Below are 20,895 nucleotides of genomic sequence, written 5' to 3' on the forward strand. Positions count from 1 at the left end.
CTTTTATATTGCGCACACAGATCATACAACGCATTTCCGAGTAGTGACTCACTATCTGTTTACAACGATCCATTCTTAATAATTTGTCGCACATCCTTTTTTATCCCCAAGAAAAAAGTTTTAGAGTTCACAAGCGCTCCAAAGAACATTGGGCTGCAAGCCTAGGTGATGCGCCTGAGTCTCAGGCAGCTCCTCCTTTCACGGAAAGATGTTCGCTCCTTGTGCAGTACCTTGGTGTAAAAACGCTATTGGGTGAGCAGGAAAAAAACTTGTTTCCTTGATTGGTGAGGCTCGGACCATGTTGTCCGACATCTTTTTTTTTTTTTCAAGCAAGAAACAATCTCTTACAAACTGCCACTGTGAAGCTCGTTGAAGCTAAACCACATTTAAAAAGTGATTTCAAAGGCGTCTACAAATGCGAAAAGGTTCTCAGAAAGGCCTATCCATAGGCGTCAGCACGAGGGGGCAAAGGGGGCTGGTTACCCGGGAGGGGGGCACTAAATCTGCTCAATACATTGACTAGGCAGCGTGGCATTCTTTTAGTCAGGTAAAAATGCGCGTAAAATCTGCCTCATACACTGATTTAATAGGGAGGAGGTGCCCTGCAATAAACCTTCGCTCCTCCCCCCCCCCCCCTCCCACTGAACGGCAAGCACGCGCACGGGTCTACCCCTTTCAATGCGGACAATTTCGCCAATCACAGTGTGCTCGAAGTGCTGGGCGATGTACTTTTTCCGAATTGCAGCTCGCACACAGCCGAGTTGTTTTGAAGCAGCTTGTCAGCGCGTGGGCTCGCTCTCCGCCACTGCGCTAACAGAGCTTCGTCCGTTGGAACGACGAACAACGCATGCTTCTTTTTAGCTGACTTGTAGCCTGTAGTGAACACCGGGACGAAGCAATGACTTTGTTTACGCGCCATGAGAGTGCATACAGAAGCATTGGTGTCAGAGTGCCACCGCAATTTAAAAAACGAGGATGTACGCGCCCGACGAAACTGTCGGAAACGTGCAAACAACGTATAAACGATGGTGCGCGCACGGCTTCACCTCGGAGGCTTCCGTGCCCTCGGCAGGCGCCGCTTGCCGCTCATCACGCTTTCCTATTCCAGCCACTGTACCACAGAACACCTACCAGTTTACTGTACCATGAGCAACTAATGAGCCGCCATTTTGTTAACATGTGGGCTTCTACAGGAAGCTTCGCTACTAGCTAGATTTGCCCTCTGTGTAACTCTGGTTGGGGTTATAGGCACGGCCGGACTCGACGCTCCTTCTCCGGCGCTCGGAAGGAGCGTCGAGTCCGGCCGTGCTCTAGGCAGCGCCAAAGAACAGCGGCGCAGCGAACGGAAGGCGCTTGCGGGAGGGACCAATCCAAATGAGAGACAAATAAACCGCGTGACGTACTTCAACCAATGACAGGGGTAGCGCGCGCAGAACACATTCTCTAATCTCTATACGATAAATGGTGACTCTTCTGCGCATGAGCTTGGCGTGCGCAAGGCACGCGCGCCGCATCTGCCGCTACCTCAGTGGGCGAAGTGCAGCGAAGCGTAAACTACCGTGTTGTGCCACGCGGTGTAGCGTGGCGAGTGCGCGTCGAAATTCGAAGCGCGCCAAACGTGGGTAGCATTGTTGGCATAGTGGCTGGAAAGTCGAAGATGAATGACGCTGCTTTAGCAGTGGCGCGCGCCGGCGAGAAGGTCGCCGTGTTAACTGTGAGCGATGAACTCTCGGAACACGATGGACCGATTCCCGATTACGGTGAGGTCTCTGAGATCGGTCATTTCTCCGTCAAGGATGACGAATACGTCGACAGTGCAGTGCTCAGGCGATACCTGCGAGTGCCATTTCCTGAGAGTCGCAAGTGGAACTTGAACAAGGGATACGGAAATGCGTTGCCTAGAATGTTTGATTCGGGCAGTAGTTCTCACCTACTCCACTGGGTTCGTCTCCACAAAGACAAACTTGTGTCACCGCCATCACCGGATCTGGAGCGACCTTCGACTTCATTGGAAGACCGAAGGTGAGTGCGTGTGGAGTTGATCTTGTTTGCTAAGAAAAAAAAAAATGTCTTCAAGTGGCTGCGTTTGTAGGAATGTTCCCGAGCATCACCCGACGTAAATGTGCGTTGCGATCCGCTTTTTCCTTCGCATCCATCAAGGTATAGCGGTACTGATTGATGCTCTGAAAGCTTACTTCATGTGCGTGAATGTCTTGTATTGAGAGAATAAGAGACAACGCCCGCACTCAAGTCACGCAGCAATGAAAATATCTATAACTGCTAAAAGTGAGACATAGTCATGTTAGCCCAACCGTAAGCGAACCGAGAGTGATTCACAGGCAGCGAGGCATTTCTTATCGCCTCTCACGCAAGCGCTTCGCCGGTGCGCCGCGCGTTATTCGAATACTTGAAGAAATGCCGCGGCTGTTTGCGTAACATGACAGGTACAGTGCGGGCTTCGAGTTACTGTGTAAGATGCATGCTACCCTAAGGTAGCTCCCGAATACAGTAACTCTCCGTCTCATTTCTCCGCACCGCCACACTTGAATACCAAAAAGGGGGGGGGGGAGCCAGATTTTAAACTTTGTGTACGTAACGATAGTACGGCGAATCTGTGGGGAGGTATAATAAGTTCACTCTCAACGGAATAAAAACGGGATGGCAAGATGGCTAGAAGCGGCGCTGTTTTTCCCTAGCAGGCCGATATTGAGAGTGTCGGGCTCATTCTGTTTTACTAAGCGGGGATGGCCGGAAGAAAGCGCTCCTATACAGAGAGCTTTCTCGGATCAACTGCGATAATGATGAGGTTGCTCACAAATCCAGCATCGTTGCATGAAGGGTGGATTTCTTTCCTCTCTTGCGCATTGCAATGGCGGTAGTCTACTCCCGTACTGTTGGAAAGGGACCTTTGGGGAAACATTGCTCGTAGAAGTCATTGGTTATCCCTTGAAGTACTCGTCACTGAGGTTCCCGATCATTGCGTTTGCAAATTGGTCCGAGCATGAGGCGCAATTTCGCCAAGCGGCCTGTGCTGCTGCGTAGACCTCATTCTTTTGTGCGTCTAATTAGCTCGTTGGGATTTGCGAGTACGTATTGCACTTTCAGCTATCCGATTATTGCAAACGCGTTGCCCTTGAGTGCCTGTCCCTTGATCCTACTTATATGAAGTCATCAGCTTTTATTTCTAAGGTTCTTGACACTTGATGAATTTATGAGGTTCTAGCATACGTATTAAGATTGCCCATGTGTTTGCAGTATAACTATAGTGTCTTAATTGTGGGCTGCAAAACGCGATCAATCGTTCTGTGCCTAAGTTTTTGGCGTATTTATTTGCTTGTTAGTGTCAGGCAGCTATTTTTTCGTGAGTGTTGATTTAGGCGCCATTTTTCCGGCATCTTGTAGACGTTGCCCCTGCGAATTCAAGATTTTCATTCTGAAGTGTTGTTACATCATTAATGAATGACCAGTAAGTTATATATTTCACCTCATTTCACAAAGATGAATTCGCAGTAGTGGGGACACGCAAACGTAAAAAAGCAAAAAAAAAAAAACAATCTTTGCACTGCGTATACTTTCTTAGGATTACATTAAAACCAACACGAGTGGCAAGAAGCCCCTGTCGCCCGCGTGGTTGAATGCTCTAGCGCTTTTCACGCAGTACGTCTTCCATTCGACCATCGTTTACTTACCAGAGGTGTGTCTCTTTCTTAGCTTTCACATCTCTTTTGTGTATGGAGCTTGCGTATTAAGATTTGTTTCCCGCTTTGCACAGCTCGCGCATGGTGTTCCTCTGCGGTCGGTTCGTGCTGAAAACTCTCATGTGCACACCGTTCTTCGAAAAGCAAGCCTGGCTTCTAGGGGCGTGCCGATACCGAGACTTCCTGTTCATCTACCACTTGGATGCGGAGCCCGAAGGGGCCGACTCCTCCGAAGGCAGGCCTGACTGGCGGCGTGATCGCGTGCGCTATTGGGGTGCGAAGTTTGCTCGCATCATGACTTCAAGTAAGCACCAAGCATTCAATTAAATAGTGAGCATAGTTTTTCCTATTCCACACGCTGGAAGTGTTAATAGAGTTTGGGTTTTTACGCCTGTGCATAGAGAACAGCGGCTCGAACCGGCGACTTCGTGCCTCGCGCTTCTGTGACGCGGTTCCGTTTACAGAGTGGCATGGCAAAGCAGACGACGCCTGAACCAAGTGGAGATTGCCTAGAAAATGAGAATAATAGTTTTTGGCACTCAGCAAGAACTCTGCTGATGCGCCAAGTTGGTGGGATTCTGGCGAGAGAACAAGACTTGACGATTGGCGAGCAAACTTCAGTTTTTGTGCAAGATTACGCGCATCAGTGCGAGTTACGTATCGTTGAACCTGCTCATGTAGAGACAATATAAGGAAACGCTGGAATGCACGCGGCCGTCATTTTGAAATAGTGACCGGCCCACTTACTTGTGCCTCTAAGGCGGCCAGCGTGAGGTGAACGCATCTTCTCAGTGATAATTGTTACCGCAGAAGCTTGAAGAATCGGGAACTCGCGAAATGAAGTATGCTGGAGCGCATCATTTGCTAAGAAATAGTAGGTGTAATATTAATTAATAGGAAGACGGCAGAATGACTCAGAGAAACGGGCTGCGGTATCCGAACAGGGATTGAAAGGGAATAGAACTGGGCGGTTCTCGAAAGGCGCACGACAGATAACTGACACTAAGTTGGAACGTCGGAATCAATAACAAGTGATGGGAAAACTCTCAAATGCTGTAGAGGGTTAGGTGCTGGGTTCAAATTCAGAAATTTGTAAAAAAGTGCAGGCATACCGCGGATTCGGCTCACGCATTGTAGGTTAAATTGTTGCATAGAAGTTATTAGTGTGTTAAAATAATGAGTACGGCCAAAGTGTTTGAAAAGCTTTTGGTTATTTGATGTAAGTTACTCGTTGTTTGTAGTGTCTGAATTGATTAACAAATTGAGTCAGCTCTGGGCACTAGTTGCGTGAAAAGTTGGAAAGCTGCGGAGCTGGCGGCCTTAATTCACCGCCTGATTTGCTTGCTCCTCGCTCTCCCATCCGCTTCCGTACTTCACTGCAGGCTATTTTACCTAAGAAGTATGGGCGCCGCCACCTCGTCTGTTTAGTCAATGTTTTTTTTTCTATGGTAAGTGAATTAATAAGGTTATGGAACATCGCATGCACCTACTCAACCGTTTCCATTTTTATGCGTCTACCGTAACACTGTTCGTTTAGTTGTTAAACACTCAAAACACAGTTTTCTGCTTCAGTAATATATGCTTTTCCTGAAGCCATTCTGCAACCCCCTTCCCGCTTTGGAGCCGTCACATTGCATATGCTATGGAATCACCGTGCTTGCACGCATGGGGGCCACGTTCACTCACTCCCTTCTGTTATTACGAAGAACGCCGCCACAGGTGCAAACGCCGAAAACAGCTACCACAAATGAGGGTAAAAACGTGCACGGCGGCGGCCCGGGCTGCGCGCGCCGTTGATAATCAGTCTTATTCGGCGTATCAAATTTAACCGATTTGCCGCACACGTGCCATGAGACTACCCTAGTAAATCAATGCTTCAAACTATATCGTCTTTAATAAACAAAAGCCAATGCATTAAGTTAGTACGCCGAAGTCTTCATAGGGACCGTTTTTTTTTTTTTCCACGTTTTCACGAGTGGACACAAGCTACTCCTTGATTATCGACGCAAATATTATAAACGCTTGCACGAAACTGCATCTCAACGACGACATATTGTGCCTTCAGCAATGCAGACACAATCTGCCATCAGCCAACAATCACCCTTGATAATTGTATCATTCATATGACGTTTTTTTTTTTTTTTAAGACGTGCATAGCGGTCTCGTTCGTAGGCGGTTTAATTTGGGATACTGCAACGTTGCCCGCTTCCGCAGCCCCTTCCAATAGTCAATTTCAGTACGGAGCCAACGAAGCCAACCGCGTGAGCGCAACCAGGCAACACACGGATGACAAAAACAACTTCGAACATGCCCAAATTTTCTGGAAAACTACCGTACACGCATGAGAGAGACAGGCAGACGGGAGGCGCCGCCGCCTCTGTCGCGCCGAGGTGGCGCCGATGCTGCCGACTAGACAGCGCCCCGCCGCCCCCCCTCCCTCCCTAATACCGTGTAAGAGAAGGGGGGCAGCGGAACGACCGACGTGGCTACGTCGCACAGAACACCTACAGAACATAGCCGCGTCTCGCCAGATGTTCCAACGGGCGGTCTTAGCGGCGGTACTGTAGTGGCTGCGGTCTGCATTTGACGCGCGTGCGTCGTAGGTAGGAAAGCGTGTAATTGCGCATTTAGGCCCCTCAACGAATTACTGAGCTTTAAACGGTGTCTCAACACCAGCTTAATAATACACAAATTAATACGCAGGTGCGCTTAAACAGTGCCTACTTATTGCGTACATGTTGGAGGAGCGTGCTGACCGTCAAAGGAAGGCGAGATTCTGATTTCGCATGTGTGCACCTGGCTGCAAACTGATGACTATGCGTATTGCTAGCTACACATCGATACACGATAAACAATTGCGAACTGGGGAATGATTTAAACACCAACGAAAAAGTACGTGAAGAAGCGTAAACCCGATGTTTCGGAACCGACATGCTTCCTTCCTCAGGGGGACTGGGTCTAAGTTGCAGTGGCGTCTTCAAAGTACTCGCGGGGTGGTTAATGACCCCCCCCCCCCTCTCTCTCTTTGCCATTTTGCCAAGGGTTCCGAGAGAACGGTCGATGTTTTGGGCAGTTCGCTGGCCACGACTAGATATTCTTTGTCACTCTCGCCACGAGTCGAGTAGTAACCTTCTCCTCCGGTTGGTCTCATTTTCAAGGATGGTCCTTGCGTCAAAATTTAACCGGTGGTCAAACGTCTCGGAATGCACGGCGACTACGCTGCGCTCTATGTTGAGCTTCCGGACGTCGTCGGCGTTTCGTTTGAGCCAATATACGAAGAAGGGCCCTGAGCGCACGGGATTTTGTAAACAACACCGGGGGTCCTGTCCATTGTTGGCCGGCCTTTTGGGCAGAGATGGAGGCGGCCCAGCGTACGTGAAGGCGTAAAGACTCGTGCCAACAGCTTGCTGGTTCCTTGGACGTATGGGACGGGTACGCGTTTTGGAGGGCTGCCTATTGGGGTTTTCGTATCCTCTGTTGCACTGCGTGGCTGGTGACGGCTCGTATGAAGTTTTTTGGGTATCCGTTCTTAAATGCGAAGCATTTCTTAAGGCCGTTTCACATGACACAAAAAGTAGCGACTTTCAGGCTGCGAATTCGCCCGCAGCGAAAAAAAGGGCAGTTCGCTCCCGCCACAGCGGTTCGCGGCGAGCTTCCAACTTGTTGGAAATTTTCGCTCTGATCGCAGCGGCGGGGGCGATTTTTGGTTGAGACTCGTCGAAATAGGGCCGGTCCGGCCAAGCCGTCGAAATAGAGTCGATGTGTTTGTTTTGGTAATGGCCGATGCTGTGCATTTTAAAATGAATTTAGACTGAAAGTGTTCTTAAATGACGAAACAAGTGGGCCCTTCGTTACCGTTCACGGAAACTTGATATCATAATGCATGATATCATAATACACATAATATTATATTCCATCCATCCATCCATCCATCCATCCATCCACCCGTCCGTCCGCCCGCCCGCCCTCGTGGCCACCCCCTTAACTTGGCTGGCGTGCACCAAATTCAGCACGGGAAGGTAATATTGTGTGACAAATGCGACGCACTTGCCAATACATGAATAATGTCACAATCCCGTCGCGTAGTCTTCAAACCCATCCTGTCAGACAGAGGCACATACCCACAGGTGGGTATGTGCACCTGGTGTACGGGTATGTGTCATAGGTGATTGACACTTAGTATCAACCAAGGAACGATGAGAACACGCACAGGATATTTTAACACGTGTGCATTAAGAAATACCCGACATCGGCAGGGTTGACCCAATGAAGGCATAGAACAAATGTCATTGTTAAGAAAAACCTCACATAGGCAACGTTGACCCCTCTACGACTGCATATAATGAATTTCAGGGTCTCAGAAGGAATCGAACCCAAGCATTCTGCATGGCAGTCAAACATTCCACCACAGAGATGTGCCAGGTCTCGGAACTACTTTCCAAATAGACGCTAATCTTCGTTAAACGTCAATAGTGGTTGCAGCGCTGCGTACCCAGTTTTATAAACATTACATATGTATTCCTTTGATATAGCCGTCATGTCGTGTTAACGTCAATTGTGGTGTTGATTTATGTAGCAGTGTCAAGGACGAGCATCTTCGCGAGCATCAGCGCTTCATATCAAATTTTGGTGTGGCTAATACGCATGTTCCGATTGACATCGTTGAATAAGTGCGACGTACAAGTGCACAAGTTCGACCACTGACTGGCTCAGTCATACTGGCAAAGGCAGCGGACTTCGCTCTGCAGCTAGACTACGACGACTTCGCTTGAAATGGGTGGGTGCACCGTTTTTGCTAGCGCTGCGACCTCGTTTTCCGTGCTGTGTCAGGTGAAACGAACACCACCAACATGGAAATGTGTAAAGGTTGGTGCTCCGAAGTGCTTCAAGGCTACATGTAAAAGTATTCTCTGCAGGACATATTTAATGTGGATGAAACTGCCATATTTTTCAAATTGCTGCCTGCCAAAACTATCACATATAAAGGCGACAAGTGCACGGGAGGGAAGAAAAGTAAAGAACGGATAACTGTGATGGTTGCTGAGAACGGATAACTGTGATGGTTGCTACAACATGGAAATGTGTAAAGGTTGGTGCTCCGAAGTGCTTCAAGGCTACATGTAAGAGTATTCTCTGCAGGACATATTTAATGTGGATGAAACTGCCATATTTTTCAAATTGCTGCCTGCCAAAACTATCACATATAAAGGCGACAAGTGCACGGAAGGGAAGAAAAGTAAAGAACGGATAACTGTGATGGTTGCTGCGAACATGACCGGGGCCGAGAAGTTGCCTTTGTTTGTGATAGGCAAATTGAGAAGTCCTCATTGCTTCAAGAACATTCGGTCCCTCCCATCAGACTATGCGGCCAACAAAAAGGCCTTGATGACGAGGAAATTGTTCGTGCAGTGGCTGGGGAAGCTTGACAAGAAGTTCGAACGCTGTGGCCGCTAAGTTCTGCTTCTTGTGGACAACTGTTCGGCTCATAAAGTCAACGTTGAGACGAAGGCCGTTGAGTTGGCCTTCCTTTCAGAAAACATGACAGCGGTACTGCAGCCCATGGACCAGGGTTTAATTAAAAATTTAAAATAATTTTATCGGCGTCATATGTTCGAACGAATTATTTTTTGCAATAACTACCAAGTGATGCAACTAAGTGCATTACACATGCTTGTGCTTGCTTGTGAGCAAGTGACAGCGCTTACGATAGCAAATTGCTTTCGCCACTGTGGCTTCAGCACTGAAGCTCTGCAAGCTGACGAGCCACCAGTGCTCGAACACGGCGTCACCGCTCCCATGGTGGACGTTCTGGAAAACGTCTGCTTTGCGGACTACGTCTATGTGGACTCGAAGTGCAGTGGTGTGGTGCACTCACGGATGGCGACATAATATGTCACGTGAGAAGTGCAGAACCTGTCCCTGCCAGTGACGACGATGAGGAGGAGGACGAAGCACCAGTGCGACCCTCAGCTGCAGTAATCATGACTGGATTGAATGCCGCCCACCTTTTCTTAAGTTTTGAAGAAGGCGGAAAAAAGGCCTTTGGCTGAATTCGCTCGTTAGAGCAAAAAGTTCTGGCTGTCGCCTTCAAAGAAAGAAGGTTGTTCTTCAGTTTCGTAAGTTCGAACTTTCAATTATTCGAACTGAGGCGGCTTCCCCTTGCAGTTATAATTAACGAACATTTACTGTAGCTATCCTGCTTCCCGACGGGTCCGCATGCCCCCCAAAAAAGCTACTGTGCGTCTTGCAAGTCGCCAGCCCACCTATGACCTAGCCTCCCATCAAAGTGAATTCTGTATCGTTGAAAACCACTCCACCTATGCACCTCTCTGTTTATACCCACCACCTCAAAGCCTTTCTCTCGACTATCTGCCATATCTCTTGGTTTGCGTTAATAACCGCTCTTTGCAGGTTACCATCCCGTACTTCTGATATCATGCATGTCACTACCTGTACCTGAGAAGAAATGGCGTGCATGTCATCGACCCCTTTTGCCAGTGTGGTTGCTAATCCTATTGTATCTTCATTTAAGACATTGTTTAATCTGCAATTATCACGAGGTTTCGTCCATCAGATGTAGTTCTGAGTTTTGCGCTTGCTTGCCTCATGACTGCTACCAGCTTGTGTCCTGAGAACGTCCCTACTGCAACCCTCTTGTCACCACTTACCCTCTCTTTGATTGCGTCGGTGCATCGATTGAAATTCGTGTCCCTGGGGATTACTACGTGTTCTGACTTTTCAACTGGAGCGTCCTGCACCCGGGGGTTACTTGCACCTGTGACGCCGGCTCCTTTGTCCTCTCCCAGCCCCACCACTAGTTCGCTGAAGCTGGGTCTTGCTATCATTGAACCGGCTGAACCTGTTTTTTCAAAACTTGCTTGCTCTTTCTTTTTTGCTGTTCTGGACGTCGGTGCCCTACCATTCTCTCTGTCGGCCGCTTCACCTTTGCTAGTGCCTCCTCGGTGGACTTGAACCTTTCTCCCATAGGCCTCATTTCCTCTTGCTCTGTCGCCGACGCAGTCTCCAGCTCGGTGATTATTGTCGCCAGTTCACTCTTGGCAACCATCATTTTCTCCATTTTTTCCTCGACCTCTCATTGCCTACACTTGGTGTCAGCCTCCTCTTCATTCGCGTCTACCCTTGGGTCCATTTTCAAACCCACCCAGCATCCTGAACATTTTACAGCCTTCTTAACCATGTCTTTTTGACACCAATTGTTCTATGAATAGTCCCACTTGATAATTACAAAACTCCGCATATGTGAAACCCTGCCCTGCGAAAAAAAAAAGTCTAAGCTCTACTACAATAATTTGCGTTATGCACTTCCCCCACGGGATGGCAAGAGAAAAAAACAAACACACCCACACACCAACTAGTAAGTATCTGGTAACTGACTTCGAAAAAGCTGTACAATGTAATAAGTGCTACAAAGGTTTTAACTGCTGCCTTATTAACCCTTTCAGCCCTGGGTTTTTTATTTTGGTCGGATACACTTTTTGTGCGTGTTTTTCTCGTAGTTAGGACCTCAGAAGACGACAAACGAAAAATGTTGCCACTGGTACAAGCATTTTCGTTTTAATTAACCTAGCATCAAATTATGTAATTTGCGTCCAGTGATTGGGAAATTAAAGAAATGGCTTCTTTTTTTATGCCAATCAATAGTTTACACAAAATGAAAACCAAAGTTTTACTTTTCAGCGTTATACTCACTGAAATAGCTTCGATATGTCGTCCCAAAATTGGCGCTTACCGGCCTCAACTTACGTGCCTCGGCTTCACCGAAGACCTCAGTCGCGCTTCTTCTTTGTGGCAGCTACCTCCACAAACCTGCCACAGTATTGATGTCAACTGCAGTGGGGGATCATTGAAGAAATATGCCCTCAAGAATGAGCAGTATTGATCAAGTTTCCGAGATACTAGGTTAAATGTTGTGCGATGGTGTCAATTGGTGCTGTCAATTGATGTCAATTGGTGTCGATGATGTCGATGAAATGATGATGTCAATGAAATGCTGTCGATGATGTCAATTGGTGTCAAATGGTGCAAGGGCCGAAAGGGTTAATCATAAAAGCAAGCTCGAAACGTGCAAGACCACTTATCTGCAAAGTCGATTGGGAGCGCTCAAAAAACACGTCTATGCACCGTGTCAGTCCGTACTGAACGTTGGGACTGGAACGGTGGATGGTCAAAAAACACGTCCATCCACCGTGTCAGTCCGAACTGAACGTTGGGACTGGAACGGTGGATGGACGTGACATATGTACAACGCTCTCTAGCGGGCCAACAATAGGTTCCCAAATTCCAGCCGAAACCTCGATACCACATAATCCATCCCTTAAAATAAAGAACATTAGGGGTCAGACCACTTAGATGATGCAAAACTAACATAGAATGAAAATGTACAGCATGTACACTAAAAGAACAAGTAAAGCACACTGACAATTGTTCGCGCAACACAGTGCATAATGTAATGCAGTGGACGTAGCACAAAAAATATGAAGAGTTTTAAGTGTACAGCATGCAGACCAACAGCAGCAAGGCACATTGCCAAATCGCCACCACATCACCCTCTCCTGTGAGAGAGGATGTCTGTATAGTCATTGTAGTCATTGCTGTGTTTGCGTCTTCTACGTCGTCGCCTGTAGAGAGGCAATTTTCACGACAGGCACTGTCGCCGCCCACAGCAGTCCATAGCAGTAAGAATCGGCCAATGTGCTGTGTCCTTCCAGTGTACTTCTGGCACAGTAGGGGCCAGAACAAGCATGCGCTCAAGCTTCGATGAGGCATGGCTCGACGCCACCGATACAGGTGCCTTGCAGAGAACCGAAACGGGCACGGTCGGCGCAGAAGTGACCGGGGGAAACACCTCCACCGTACACAGTACAGGGACCACGTCCGGAGTCCCGGCCGGCACACGACGTGGATGCACCTCCATTGGGCCGAGAACCAAATCAGCACCCTGGAGTCCAGCACCAGCCGAAAGAACAGCCGAGGTGGACGCAGCAGCAGGCAGAACGGGAGTAGCAGGCTCAAGCGAAGTATAAATGGCTCAGACGCAAGCTGGTAAAGTATGGAGAGCAGCAGCAGACCCGACCAGAACAGCCGTCCTGGCAGTAGAGGTACTCCCGGTTGAAGCAGGTAGGTATGCGCAACCGCAGGAGACACGACAGGATCAGGCACATCAGGAGCACAGCCAGCTGGGATGCCGACAGGTGCAGCACAAGTGAGCACTCTCTCAGTCTGGGCTGGAATCATCATAGTAAGGAAAACCGACGTATGGCCCTATCTATCAGTAGGCACATCCCTTGTGAATCGGGAGACGCTTTCGTAGTTTCCTCTCTTTCTGCAACGCTCACAAGTGCGGTTCCTTGCAGGGCGAGCGGCAGCATCGGCCCAGTGCTGAAATGAACCACAGGGGAAGCACGCTCCCACGCGAGTCGACTGTGACGCCGGAGAACCCGTGTTGGATGCGCCGGTAGCCGAGGGAGCAGTTGCTGTAGGCGAGCAGATGGCGCCGGCTTGCGAAGCAGCTAGAAAAGAATAAACGCTCCGAAGGGTGTAAGGGAGGTCGCGAAGTGGCGTCTGAGGTGACGAAACAGCGTCGGTTGAAGGGGCTGCCAGTTCTAAAGCACGGTCCACACGCTCTTCTATGGCAAGATTTAAAGCCTTCTGAATGAGAATTCCATTGCTATCTTCAGAATTTTTCTCCACAGATTCAAGGACGCGATTCCTTCTGTAATTTCCTCGAACGCCATGATGTCGGTACTCGCACCAAAATTGCAGAGTCGAGCAAGCCGTTGTAATTTCCAGAATGACTTGCACTGTGGTCTCACCAGACTGTTGCCGTATCGTCTTGAATGAGGCACGCAGGCACATCAGATCCTCTCGCTCGTCAAAAATCGCGTCCAACTATTGGAACGTTGCAGCATACGCAACTTGTACGGCACCCGCTGAGCTTTCATAGTCTACTGCCAAAATCGGTTCATTCTCCACAGCAAGCAGGTAAAAGTTCAAACCTCAAACGCCCCAGCGCGTTATATAGCACACCTTCTTGCATTCCGACGTGGCGTCCCTGGCAGCGATATGGATGTAAACTTGAAGAACTGGATGACACTGTCATTATGAAATAGGAGGCCTACCCTGGCACAGCAGGAACATGGGCGGACGTATCGCAGCGTACATCCCTGTGGAGGAAGGTAGCCACACTGGAGGACCAAGTCACACACGTAGCCCAGTATGTATGGTCTCCGTGGTCACGAATTAGTAATTCACAGAAATGGAGTATCGGTGGGCTGTATCAAGAGTGTTGAACATGGAAGCACAAGTAGCAAATGGTCATATGCCCACCTTCGGCCAGATGCACGCGGATCTCATCCTTGTTGCTAAAATGTAGTATCGTGCGGCGGGCACGACGCATGGAGAATACAGGCCACGGCACCAAAGTGCCTGCCATCAAGAAGTATGCAGCAGCCGGTAGCCAAGCAGGAACTCCTTTTCTGTACACAAGCGTGATATTATATGATGGATATGGCTGTACCCTTTACATCAAGCGGTGGCTCGTGCCACCAAGCCGTAATACTCAATGAAACAAAAACTAGATATATTTTTCCCCTTAAATAGTTAGGTTGAGGATTCGTACTTTGCAGTGAAGGGTTTCATTTTCACTCGTGCCTTGACTTTAGCCACCAATCAGATAACCTCCTTCTAGTTAATTCTTCCCGCTTAAAGTCTATTTTGCCCTCCCTGTCCGTAAACCCCAGTGCTTTGGAAAACTCTGCGCCATCATCCTGAACTATAAGGTGAAGCCCTTTACAGAACATTATCAAGTGTTCAGCAGTTTCCTCCTCCTCTCTGCATGCACTGCATACCGTGTCTACCCCTTCGTATTTGGCCCGATATGTCCTGCAATACTCCCGTCCTGGCCTCTAACAGTAGAGAACTACCCCGAGTATTATCATAGACCCTGTCCTTGTCAATTTCCTGATTAAATGTTCGATAGATCTCTAGCGCAGACTTTTTAATCATGCCGATTCTTCACATATCGGTCTCAGCTTCCTTCACCTTCTTCTTAACCAATAGTTTTTTTTGGTTTGGTCCCCTGCTGTTTTCTAAGTATTTACCAGTCAATTTCCTGGTTTGCTTCCTCCATTTTGTATTGACATTCTTCATGTACAAGTAGCTGAAATCCTTCCTAGCCCAACGTTCCTCCCACATTTATCTCAATCCTTTCTCAAATTTTATTTTGCTGCTAGTTTCCCTGCCCTCAAATGATGTCCATTCCATTTCACCTTGTACTCCCTGATTTCATGTATTCCTGGGAACTCCTAAGGCAAGCCTACTTATTTCACGTTGCTTAATTTCTAATCTTACTAGAACTTCTGATCTCATGCACAAGACCGCATTGCCGAACGTCAGACCAGGAACCATGACCCCTTTCCATATTCCTCTCACAACATCATACCTATTGTAATTCCACAGTGCCCTGTTTTTCATTACCGCTGCATTCCTGTTACCTTTAGTTAACACGTTATTTCGTGTTCCCTTAGGTACTCGGCCCCATTGCTTATGCATATGCTCAGATATTTGTATTTATCTGTTATCTCTAGCGTGACATCCTGTATTATAAGCTCACTACCTTCATTGTCATTAATAATGACGACTGCTGAGTTTTCCTTACAGAATCTGAAATCTAACCTATCTCCCTCATTACCGCAGATGTCCACTAATCTCTGCTAATCTTCCTTGTTGTCGGCCATTAGTATTATATCATCTGTGAACATGAATGCTGGTAGTGCCTGCTTAATGAGTTTTCCTTGTTTGATGAAAGAGAGGTTGAAGCTCAGTCTACTTTCCTCTAATTTGGCCTCTAATCCTTGTAGGTACATCATGAATAACAAGGGTGACAGAGGACACCCCTGCCTCAGCCCCCGTTTTACCTCTGCAGGCTTTGATGCCTGTTTTTTCCACTTTATAATTACCTTGTTACATTTATAGATATCCTTTAAAAGATTAGTGACTGCATTTTCCACGCCTAGTGTGTTCAGTATTCCCCGCATTCCCTCTTGAACCACGCTATCGTACGCTCCCTTAATATCCAAAAATGCTATCCACAGGGGCCTGTGTTCCTTTTTTTTGCTATTTCGATACACTGCTTCAGTGAGAACTGGTTCTTTTCCAACCTCCTGTGTTTCCGAAACCCATTCTGCAGTTCCCCCAGTAACCCCTCATCCTCTATCCATGCCTGCAGTCTTTCCTTCATAATCTGCATCGCCAGCCTGTAGACCACTGATGTCACTGTTATAGGACGGTAGTTGTTTATGTCTGCTTTGTCCCCCTTTCCTTTATATATCATGCTCATCCTGCTAAGTTTCCATCCATCGGGAACTTCTCCATCGATTATTATTTTGCTCACTGCCTCTCTCAAAGCCTGCTTAGACTTCGGACCTAATGTCTTTATCATCATAATTGGAATGCCATCTGGGCCTGTTGATGTACTACTAGGAACCCTTTTCTCAGCCCTTTCCCACTTTTGTGAAAATGGAGCCATTGTGCCACTTGATTCATCCTTGTCTATTGTGGTGCATAGAGGACTTTTTTGTTGAAGTTTTTCTGCCACCCTTGTTCTTATATATTCAATAGCTTCGTGCCCTTCTAGCCTAGCACCTTGAGCTGTAGTTATAAACCTCTGCTCTAAGCTCGTCTCATTTCAGGGAGTTTAGATGATTCCAAAATTTTGCAGCTGTCTTTCTATCTTTTTTATGTACTTCTGCCAGCCACTGAGCTCCTTTTCTTCTTATCTTTTCATTGATCAGAAGGGATGCATCCCTTCTACAGCTTAGAAAGATTTACCTTTTTTTTTTTGAACATCATCTGTCGATTCACCCCGCTGCTTAGCATGTCTGTGTTCCCTAGAAGCTGCCTGACGTTTTGCAATGGCTCTCTTAACTTCCTCATCCCACCAACTTTAGGGTTTGTGTCTTTTTTTCCGGGGTGACTTGTCACGTGGCTTAGCAAGCTCTAGCTCAAACAATCTAATTAGATTCGTGTATGTCCACACTGTTTTATTATCCTCAGTGATTACTTTCTCACTTTGTTTAGTGGCTATTTCAATTTGCCTTTCTGAATAAAAATTTTCCTGTAGTTGCTCATCTTGTCTATTTCCCACTTTCACTGCTCTTCCAAAACTTAGCTTGATACGTTTGTAATCACTACCCAGACTTCTGGAGCCACCTTTATCTATGTGCCTCTCCTGAGCTTATCATACATCCTATGTGACGTCAGTGTGTAATCTATCGTCGACTGCAGCCTTCCTACCTCCCATGTTATTTGCGCTTCCCACTTCTCGGCACTGTTGCAAATGATCAAATCAAGCCTTTCACACATATCCATGATCATCTTGCCTGTCGGGTCGGTATACCCATCTATATCTTCTATGTGTGCATTCATATCTCCTTAGTATAATTTTTTCGCACTCTCTTCCTAACTCCTGAATGTCCTTTGATATACGCTCTACCATCGCCTGGTTTTCCTCTCTGGCCTTTGCTACCGTCCAGAAGTACACGAAACCAAGGAGTGTCATTTGCCCTGCCACTTTCCCCTTTAGCCATAAATGTTCCTTGCACTCCTGCTTGACCCTTTGCCAGTCTGTACTTTTATGAATGAATGCCCCTATACCACCCCCTTTCTGCTGCTTTCTGTTCTATAACAATATTCCCACGCGTAGTCCACATTGTTAGGAGGTTGTTCTATGTCCCTGAGGCGTGTTTCTACAAAACCGTATACTATCGGCCTCTCCTTCCTTAGCTGTTCTTCAATCTCTTCCCACTTCGGCCTGTTCCTACCACCCTGCATGTTAATGTACCCTATGTCTGACTTGGCTCGGCGCTCGTGGCTACGTTTATTTCTGTCCCGGACTCTACCTATCTTAGATACTGGTGCCACTTTGGAATCGTATCTGTCCATACCACCTGTCAGAGAGTCTCCCTGGTTGTTTTCTTCGTTACTAGCTATCCTGCACCCCGAAGGGCCCGCTTGCCCCCTAAAAAAGCTACTGCGCGTCCTGCAAGTCGCCAACCCACCTCATGACCTAGCCACCCTTTGAAATGAATTCTGTCTCGTTGAAAACCACCCCACCTATGCACCTCTCTGTTTATTTCCACCACCTCAAAGCCTTTCTCTCGATTCATCCGCAATATCTCTTGGTTTGCGTTGACAACCGCTCTTTGCAGGTTGCTATCACGCACCGGTACCTCAGGTATCGTGCATATTGCTACCTGTACCTGAGAAGTGCGCATGTTATCGACCCTTTTGCCAGTGTAGTTGCTAGTCCTGCTGTATCTTCTTTTAAGACATCGTTTAAACTGCCTGAAATTATCACGAGGTTTCGTCTATCAGCTGTAGTTTTGAGTTTTGCTCTTGCTTGCCTTATGACTTCTTCCAGCTTGCGACCTGGGAACGCCCCTACTGCAACCCTCTTGTCACCTCTTACTCTCTCTTTGATGGCTTCTGTGCATCGATTTAAATTCGAGTCCCCGGCGATTATCACATGCTGTGACTTTTCAGCTGGAGTGTCCTGCACCTGGGGGTTACTTGCACCTGTGACGCCAGCTGCTTTGTCACCTCCCAGCCCCACCACTACTTTGCTGAAGCTGGGCCTTGCGACAATTCAGCCGGCTGAACCAGTTTTTTCGAAACTTGCTAGTTCTTTCTTCTCCTCCGTTGTGGTTGCCGGTTCCCTACTGTTCTTTCCCTAGGCCGCTCCTCTGTTCACCTTGGCTAGTGCTTCCTCAACGGACTTCAGCCGTTCTCCCATTGCCCTCATTTTCCCTTGCTCTGTCGCTAACACAGTCGCGATCTCGGTGATTCTCATCAGCAGACACTGTGGGTAACCATCATTTTCTCCATTTTTTCTCCGACCTCACATTGCCTACACTTCGTGTCAGCCTCTTGTCCTTCCGCTTCTACTTCCGCTTCTACTTCCGCTTCTACTTCCGCTTCTACTTCCGCTTCTACTTCCGCTTCTACTTCCGCTTCTACACTTGTGTCCACTTTCAAACCAACCCCATATCCTGAACACTTCACAGTCTCTTTAACCATGTCTTTCCGACACCAATTGTCCCTATGACTTGTCTCACTCGATAATTACGAAACTTGAGCCCTGCCCTACAAAAAAAGGGAAGTTTAAGCTCTACTACAAAAATTTGCGTGTTCAATGTGCGTGCACCTCCGCCACGGGATGGGAAAAGAAAAAGAAAAACAACAAAAAAACAAAAATCAAACACACACACACACACACACGCACAAACTAATTAATACCTGGTGACTGACCCCCGAAAAAGCCGTACGATAAAGTAAGTGCTACAGGGATTTTAACTGCTGCCCTATAATTATAAAGACAAGCTCAAAACATGCAAAACGACTAATCGGCACAGTCGATCGGGAGCGCTAAAAAAACACGTCCATCTACCGTGACAGTCCGAACCGAATGTATATACATATGTACAACGCCCTCTAGTGGGACAAACAACAGGTTCCCAAAACGGAACCGGAACCCCGATACCACAATTACCAACTTGGACCTGCCAGTCTTGATTAAGCCAGCTTCGGAAGATGCCATCATTTCAAGTATATACTGTATCAGAGCATCACGATGCGTAAGAATTACATGTAAGGACGAATCACTTCCATCACATATAAAAGTGGGCCACTTTTGACATGTAGTTCAGCCTTTTGTACCGAAGTGAGTAGATGTGCATGAAGTTAGGTCAAGTAAGTGGTGTGTGCACAAACTACCGTCTGTTCCGGATGCAGTGGGCACCACAACAAGGACACGTCCAGGCCATGATACTTCAGTTACAATAGGCCACTTGATGCCTCTTTGAAGGGCTGTGTATTTATTTTAAGGGAGCTAACAATACTGAAAAAAATGGCTAGAGATGACATCTCACACCGAGAAGCAGCTACATCCATTATGCGACGAAAGTCTCGTTGCCGACGCTGCTCCAAAACTTCCAAAACCTCGTCGTTTCGCGAAGCATGTCTAATACTACCTCCACCTCTCCCACTCAGGCCAAGCGCTGTCGCTTCTAAGAACGAAGGCGCTTCTGCTAGCCATGGAGCTGACACTTCATTGTTACTGCCCAGTCCCAACATAGCCATCTCAAAGGACAGTGGTGCCTGTAACAGCAATGCAGGTGACACTTGGCCCGAACTACCAAAGATACATGCACCTGAGGCATCAGACTTCGACGGTGAGGGAAACTTCATCAGTACCTCATAACTTAATGGAAGAAGGACAAGTTATTGGCATGGTCACCATCCTGGTCAGTGCTGTGCGCGTGCTGCTGAGCAAGCTGCAGACACCGACTGCTCGAAGCGTGTTGCAACTGCTTGACACCATCACTCCAGTTTTCGCAAGCCTTCAGGTCAGCTGCTTGAGGACGCAAGCGGCACCATTATGGATGGCTTCACCATCGGCAAGATTTCAGGTGCATGGAACCGCACATACAAGTTAATGCTACGAATGTGCTCATTTGATTAAGACACGGGTGTAACCTGCTGTCTGTGAAGTCAAGCACATACTACTGTTCTCTCTCTCTAACATTTGTTTCTCTTACCCCCTTCCCAGTGCAAGGTAGCCTACCAGGTTCAGCCGTGGTTAACCTCCCTGCATTTCTTTCATCCTTATTCTTATTCTCTGTCGATTTCCACTGTACATGGGATCTACCTATTTCTTTTCTTTCCTGGGTTTTCATATACTTAGATACGTATACATATATGGTGAATGATGGCAATGGTGGTGGCAAATGCAAAAACCAGCCAATATTGTCCATATAATTGCTATCAGAGTAAAATGGGCAGGCGAAAGCCTGCCCATTTTTATTACACTTGTCATTAAGGCGAAGAAAATGAAGGTACACTACTCGTGGCGCATCGACATGCTGATTGCATGCTAACTCGCTTTTGAAGGTTTGTTTTGAAGCGCAGTTGACTTTGGAACATAGGCATTTAGGGTTTTCGTCTTAAAAATAATAGGTTCGCGAATATTTATTGCTTCTCTAATATAACTTCTTTGTGCATTTTATATTGCTTGCGTCACTCTGTTGGCGCCTTCAGTATCTTTTACATGTATGCGGAACTTAGCTAATGTTCTGGTCTGTCTGGTGTGGTTTACCACTTTCTCACTCTTTGTGCTTGC

General features: G+C 47.4%; 1 protein-coding gene across 1 annotated transcript in view; it reads left to right on the forward strand.

The window, feature by feature from the left end:
- Positions 1-1,543: 1,543 nt before the first annotated feature.
- LOC119177900 (decapping and exoribonuclease protein) overlaps positions 1,544-20,895 on the forward strand; it is a 36,005-nt gene continuing 16,653 nt past the window's right edge. Inside the window, exons 1-2 of the mRNA XM_075870804.1 lie at positions 1,544-2,022; positions 3,773-4,002. Of these exons, the coding sequence (XP_075726919.1) occupies positions 1,658-2,022; positions 3,773-4,002 (595 nt within the window). The 5' untranslated portion in view covers positions 1,544-1,657. The remainder of the gene's footprint in view (positions 2,023-3,772; positions 4,003-20,895) is intronic.

This window comes from Rhipicephalus microplus, chromosome 1 (assembly GCF_043290135.1).
Source record: "Rhipicephalus microplus isolate Deutch F79 chromosome 1, USDA_Rmic, whole genome shotgun sequence".
Lineage (NCBI taxonomy): Eukaryota > Metazoa > Arthropoda > Arachnida > Ixodida > Ixodidae > Rhipicephalus > Rhipicephalus microplus.